The sequence below is a fragment of the Ptychodera flava genome, assembly GCF_041260155.1.
Source record: "Ptychodera flava strain L36383 chromosome 3 unlocalized genomic scaffold, AS_Pfla_20210202 Scaffold_26__1_contigs__length_13983176_pilon, whole genome shotgun sequence".
In the NCBI taxonomy this organism is placed as follows: Eukaryota; Metazoa; Hemichordata; class Enteropneusta; family Ptychoderidae; genus Ptychodera; species Ptychodera flava.
In genome coordinates, this window is record NW_027248280.1 from 8398878 (window position 1) to 8405874 (window position 6997).

Genomic DNA, 6997 nt, shown 5'->3' on the forward strand with positions numbered 1-6997 from the left:
ATAATTAAAATAGTTTGAAAGCTTAGACCCAGACTTTACACATGATTTCACATTAGAATACATCCATAACCCGTCTGTTTATCAGAGCTGCTGGAAATATGCCTATACTTGATATAGTGGTTTGGTACTACTTGGCAAAAACCATACAAAGAGTAGACAATATGATCAAGGAATGGGAAAACTTAATGTGCTGCTTGAGAAAGTACTTTCAATAATTAAATCACAGAAAATTGCGCAGTCTATGACGTTTAACATTAAGTGTTCGATTACACAGGATTAATTTGACATACTTGAGACCAAAACGACACCACTCTATAGGTACTCCGTAATCTTTTCCTGGTTGTCCATGCGTTTTGTATAGAATGTCTCCCCTACCGTCAAAACAAGACGTGCAGTAACACTTGTCAAACTCCCGAGATAAGTATACATCTGAAACATAACATGTCAAAGCATTTGTAATTACTGTGAATTGAAGGTACAAACGTAACAAGCGAAAATTACACCACATAGTAGTTGCTTGAAAATATTCAAATTGCATTGAATCAAAGTGGAGGTCACGTCCATAAAATGCAAGATGTGAGGTACGCGACTCATTTGACGATTGGTTTTTGTTTCATAAATAAGTACAAAGAAATAGCATCATCAAAATATACCATAGATTGTAATTTCTTACTTACCTTTCACACCAAGGTCATTCAAGTATCTCCAACAAAGTTCTTTGTACTGACACTGTATCGGGAAATTTCCACGCACTGATGATGACTCTAAACACGATACGAAGAAATGAATTAACAATATGATTTCCTCTAGGGACCTTCGATATACACATTAGACGTATGGCTTATGGTTGTAATTCATTCCTTTAGGGGAAGAGTAAAATCCTGTTTTATTTTCCACGGTCAAGATTCCATAACCACTTTCGTAGTCACCGTGTTTCTAAACTCAGATCACATAAACGATATCCTAAGAAAAAAATAACAGCTGAAAAGGTAAGCATTGTGTCGCGATTTTATATTTTAGTTAAAATCAATACAAAGTACATGTACATCAGAGCAATCCATTTGGGTGGATATTTCGGGCAACGCCATCGATATGATGTTAAGAGTCTAAATAAGAAAATAAAACAATATCTAAGGAACTCAAAGTAATATAACCACTTTATTTGGAACTTAAGTTTCATGAATGGGATGACAGAACTAATCGATATTCTTAGGCATATTTATCTTGGTTTGACTTATGTTCTTACTAATATTTTCGATTCTATTTAATTTTGATTCTTATGAATTCTATATAAGAAATTCAAATTGTTTTCGTTTCATTGAGAAATTGTTCTTAGTTTCATTTTTGACTTTCTACACTAACATCATAGTGTTTTTAATTTTGACTTTTGTTCTGACTTTTATTTTTATTTTTGATTTCATTTTTGAGTTTTATTTTAACTTTTGGTTAGTTTTATTTTATTGTCATTTTGATATTGTTCTGAGTTCCATTTTGATTTGACTTTCGAAACTAAACTCTTTTGTTTTTGATATTTGTTTTGATTTTCGTTTCGATTTCACAATGAAAATTCATCGTCGGTTTGATTTAACTATGATTCTATCTTTCGTTTCCTTTTTGAATTTACAAATCCATTTCCAATTTTTAGCGTTTTGAGTGATCTGCCCATGCAGTGGCTGTCACGCTGATTGCTTGCCCGCAACACCTTTGTTGTAACTTAGCTTAGTGCATGTGTATTTCGAAGGTTGAACGATAACACGTGTTTTGACTGGAGAAAGACGTTCATCAGGTTCATTGATGTACTCACAAGCCGTATTTGAGTTATGTCAATCTAGCACCGTATGCTAGAACTCACAGGTACGCAAATAACTTTTTAGGGAAGCCTGGAGATAAGTTACGACCATGCGTTACATCCCCGCGAAACATTATGCATAAGCTTATTGCGCACAATATACATGATGAGCATCCGATCAGGCCGGCTGTGCTGGGCTGTGTGTCAGCCAGTGACCATAAATATCCCTGCCATGTAGGCCTATATTTAGCGCTTGCCTGAGAGGCAGGGCTACGGAATCACGACAACATTCGATCCAGCTTCTGGGAGAACATCGCGAGAGCTGTTGAGCGTACGCACGCTCGTCCGGCACACAGTACGTACAGTCTGTAATTCAGGGCTTCAAATCAACGTAAGTCCCACATAAAGGGACAACCTAACCTTGCTTTTGGACAACGTACCTCCCTTCTCACTCTCACTCATGTGAGCTCGTGAACAAATTGTGCGTTGGGAGTCTACAGAAGAGAGAGCGGGCTCTGTGATGTTGTCGGCTCTCGCAAAACCTTACTGAATTCGCGCTATACACCGTACAGTTGTCACCCTAAGGGAGCATTCGTTTTTTTACAGGAAGGGGGGAGTCGGTTGAAATCAGGGGGTTGACTTTTACGAAACCGTTTTAGGGGGTCACATTTTATAATCGATGATTGAAAGGGGTCAACTTTTCCAAAGGTTTGTATGGAGTTATGCAAAAACAATTGACTTTGGAATTTCACCGAAATGTTGCTTGATCTCCAATACAGTCTATGAGGAAACTATGGATAATTTCTTTTAAATACAAAACTAGCTATTAAAATACTTTCGAAGGGCCTAATTTTTCTTCCCAGGGTCATAGGGTGCGAAGGGTTAATGAATCAAAGCTGATGATTTTTCTTGGAGAGCCGGGGTCACATTTTACAATTGATGGATTGGATGGTCAAATTTTAGAAATTTGATTTGGAGGGGGTCTCTTTTTACATGTCATTTGTCGCTCAAGTTCCACCGACCCCCTCCCCGTACAAACGAATGCTTCCTAAGGGAGCCTTCAGTAATTACAGGGGGTGGGCCAGGGAATTTCGCGCACACCTGTACCGTAAAATGTGACCCTCCCCCTATCCTCCTGTCTAAAATGTGACCCTCCCCCTTGTCCGACATTCTAAAACTTAACCCTCCCCCCAACCCAGGAATAACTGAAACAGTATCAGCTAATTTACATAACAATTGGTTCAATTGTTTTGTTAGGGACAAATTACAGAGGGGAGGGATGGTGTTTTTGGAGGGACAGTCGCAATTTATCATGTAATAATTTTTGAAGAGATATAGTATTTTATACATTTAGGGAGGGTCACCACGTTTTGTGCAACTATAAGAAGGAATGGTGAGGCTGATTTAGTGTGTCATCCATTAATATCAAATCATAATACATGCTATATCTGTGTATTATGTATGTTTGATAATGTATATAAATGTACTTTGCTTGAATTGGGAAGTAAAATGTACATTTGTGTACAAGAAATTGATTTATGAATTTCATCTAAAACGTTGGTTCACAATCCATGGTGTATATGATGAAACTATGAATAGTTTTTTCCAATACAAAAATAGGTAAATCTTTGCATTTGTGTACTCTTGATTATTGATATTAATGTTCTTGATTAGACTAGAGTGGTTACAAGTCAATGGTTGTGTAAGAAATTCGATTTCGGATTTTCACTGAAATGTCGAGTCACTATGCATGGCGGTCTATGATGAAACTGAATAATTTTTTTTCAGCACAAAATTAGATAAATCTGTGCATTTATGTATGCTTGATTATTTGCATTATTATTCTTGATTAGACTAGAGTGGTTACAAGTCCATAGTTGTGCAAGAAATATGATTTTGGAATTTCACTGAAATGTCGAGTCACTATGCATGGCGTCCACGATGAAACTACGAATAATTTTTTCCCAATACAAAACTAGGTAAATCTGTGCATGTATGTGCGCTTGATTATTTATATTAATGGGTTTTTTATTAAACTAGAGTGGTTTTAAATCCACGGTTGTGCAAGAAATTTGTTTTTGGAAAATCACCGAAATGTTGATTCACTATGCATGGAGGTCTATGATGAAACTATGAATATTTTTTTCCAATACAAAACTAGGTAAATCTGTGCATGTATGTGCGCTTGATTATTAATATTAATGTTTTTTTTATTAAACTAGAGTGGTTATAAGTCTATGGTTGTGCAAGAAATTTGATTTTGGAATATCACTCAAAAGTTGATTTACTGTACATGGTCGTCTATGAGAGAACTATGAACAATTTTTTCCGATATAAAACTGGCAATATCTTTGCATTTATGTACATTTGATAATTGATATATACTTTTCCACCTGTTGCATTTGTTTTTGTCTCTTGTCTTTTATCAGTTTGAACTGTTCAAGGTGTTTAATGTAGGATACCACTGCATCTTCTTTGCTTGTGAAACTTGTGGATAATGTGTACGTATTTTCTTGGTGATTTCCTATTCAGGAAATATCACACAGACAATCAAAGTAATCACAATCAAAATCAAAACGAAACGATTTGGATTTGCAAATCGAAATCGAAATTGATATGACAGTGAGTCATTTGAAAATGGAGATGAAATTTATTGCGAAGTAAAACAGAACTGTATATACATTCATATCAAGTTAAACCAAAAAAAGGACTCCTTCAATGTGAAATCGATTACTTTTCGTCATGACCTCTGCAGTTGAAGCGACCTGGGGGTTGGGTTTCGGTAAAGTGGAGGGGGGGCGCGCAGTAAGGGACCGACCAACTTTATCTGGTCGGGTTTTTAAATCCATTTTAGTCAGGTAAAGTCCTGTGTCAGTCGTAGCTCACTGGAATCTGATCGCCCCGGATGTCAGGGACAAACCAATTATTCAGAAGGGGTGACAAAACACATGTTAGCTTGGTTTTCTGTTAAGTGCACAGCATTATCAGCATTGTTTTACCTTCAGGGAGCCAGCTGTCTGGTTACAGACCTTGCGCAATACTTAAAGGGCAGCACATGCCCTCGTCCGTGTCGTCGCCCTACATAGCTGCGGTAACCAGGACATATTTAAGTTCCTATGAACGGAGCAGGAACACAATGCGATGTGAGATGTCTGGCTAAAATTTAACTTCCCCAGTCTGATCGTTGGGCCAACGATATCATGTGATCGTAACATTAATTTTGAAACTAAAAATCAAAACGACAATCAGAAACGAAAATTAAGATCAGCGCAAAATCAAAATAAAACTTGAAATAACAATTAATTTCCTTTTGCAAAACAAAATCCAACTTACAAATAATGTAAACTTTATTTTAATTTCGAGAAAAAAGCACAAACGTAGTTTAAGACGGAATGAAAATGATAAAATATTGTTTTAAAAATTAAAATGATTTTAACTTTATCACGAAAATCAAAATATAAACGAATATAAAATCAAAATCGCCATTTAAAAATAAGTGAATTTAATTATGCAACTGCTAAATAAAATCACAATGGAAACGCACTTTAATATTACGCACTTTGATAAAATGACTTAATTTTGAAAGTAAAATCAAAATGCGAATCAGAACCACACTTAAAAAGAGAATGACTTTACTCTTTAAAATCAGCGCAAAATCATGATGAAAATCGAAACAAAAATACATTTCGTTTTGCGATTACAAACTGAAAAATAGTAAAATTTATTTTAATTTTGAGAAAAAATCATCATTGAAATTTAAGACGGAATGAAAATGAATTTCATTTTGAAAAAGTGAAACTGATTCTAACTTCATCACAAAAATCAAAATATACACGAAATCTAAAATTGAAATCGCCATTCAAGTAAAAGTCAATTTAAAAAATGAATCCGATAATAACAATAGTAAATAAAAGTAACAGCTGACATTAAAACAAATTTCATGAGCCTCCTCGTTTGCCTACTATATGTGTATATATGCGTGTGAGGTCTAGTTTGGTCCAGTGTAAGCTTGAGTAGGAGCTCTCTGATGCTTTGTCTGTATAATAGTGTTCCAGTGTCATTGTCTTTTTTTCTGTCGGTCATATTCCGATTCTATCAGTTAACTTACATGTAAGCGTACATGAAATAAACAAAGCATGGGCACATAAAGTATCACAAGCGCTGCAAACACAATGATATTTACCTGTAGTACCCATGTATCTCATTCTTACGTCACCATTGGCATGGGTGGCGCTAGCACTGATGCAAAGGGCTTTACGCCGGTTCTGATGTGGTAGGTCTGTGAAAGCTATACCAAGATCCTCGTCATTGGCCTTGAATCTAAAATGTGGAGAGTTGTGAATGTTTCGTGAAATCTCCCCAATGTCAAATCAAAAAGATTATACGTGCATTTTTGCAATGATGAAAAGCCAAACTCACCTCAATGTACCGTCATCGGCATTTAGAATGACGAGGAATGTATTGGGGACTTCGTAGTCGATTCGGTCAGATGGATATATTCCACACTCCCATCCATCGTGTACCAGTCTCTTGTCGACCAGGCTCCAGCCCCAGGAGTCAGATGTTAATCCCAGCAGATGTGAATATCCCTCGCAACTCAATGGTGCATTTTGGGTCGCCACTCCTATTATTGCGTGACTACCTCGTTCATCTCTCGGCCAAAAGATCTCAAATACGTGAGTCCCGCTGACGTAGGCCTTCTTTCCCCTGATCAGATCAGTTCTCATCGTCTTCTCGCCTCGCCTGGCGGTGACCTTGTCCTGAAGGACGGTGAAGTTGTCGGAACAGTCCAATGGATCCCACGCGTGCAGCCCTTGCAAGTCATTGACCAATACGTGGTTGTCGTCATCAATCATTGCCTGGATCAGTGCCTCCAACATTTCTAGAGTTGAACCCCTTTGTTGTCGCAGAACTTCTGCCTGTCGCTGGGATGGTCTATTTCCCATAATTGCAGGCCCCTTCTTCCGCTGACGTGCTGATGCAGTAATACGTTAGGTCTTGTCGAAAAAAATAAAATCAAATACATTCATCAATATTTCAAATAAATTTCCACTGCTGTCCCCTACTGTATATGGCTTCTGATGAAGCATGCAGACACAAGTATTCGCCAGTACATAGATTTTTTAAAACCTTGATTTATCACCGAATGCCCATACCTACATATGACATATATCTATTAGGTTGGTGGACTCACCAAACCAGATTGTG

The 6997-nt window shown here is 37.0% G+C and overlaps 1 protein-coding gene across 1 annotated transcript; it reads right to left on the reverse strand.

Moving 5' to 3' along the window:
• Positions 1 to 312: 312 nt before the first annotated feature.
• On the reverse strand, positions 313 to 6783 carry LOC139125779 (F-box/SPRY domain-containing protein 1-like). Its single transcript, XM_070691874.1, has 4 exons — positions 6209 to 6783; positions 5973 to 6109; positions 678 to 764; positions 313 to 371 (listed from the first exon to the last, which is right to left on the reverse strand). Exons 1-4 carry the CDS (start codon positions 6733 to 6735, stop codon positions 313 to 315), a joined length of 810 nt encoding a protein of 269 aa, XP_070547975.1. The 5' UTR covers positions 6736 to 6783.
• Between the last annotated feature and the right edge of the window lie 214 nt (positions 6784 to 6997).

Bases quoted from the DNA above. Each gene is read 5' to 3' on its own strand.
- LOC139125779 (XM_070691874.1), bottom strand. From the start codon at position 6,735: ATGGGAAATAGACCATCCCAGCGACAGGCAGAAGTTCTGCGACAACAA. The intron at 765-5,972 runs GTAAATATCATT...TATCGTGTTTAG, and splicing joins GAGATACATGGGTACTACAG to AGTCATCATCAGTGCGTGGA. The intron at 372-677 runs GTAAGTAAGAAA...TTTTGACGGTAG, and splicing joins GAATGACCTTGGTGTGAAAG to GGGAGACATTCTATACAAAA.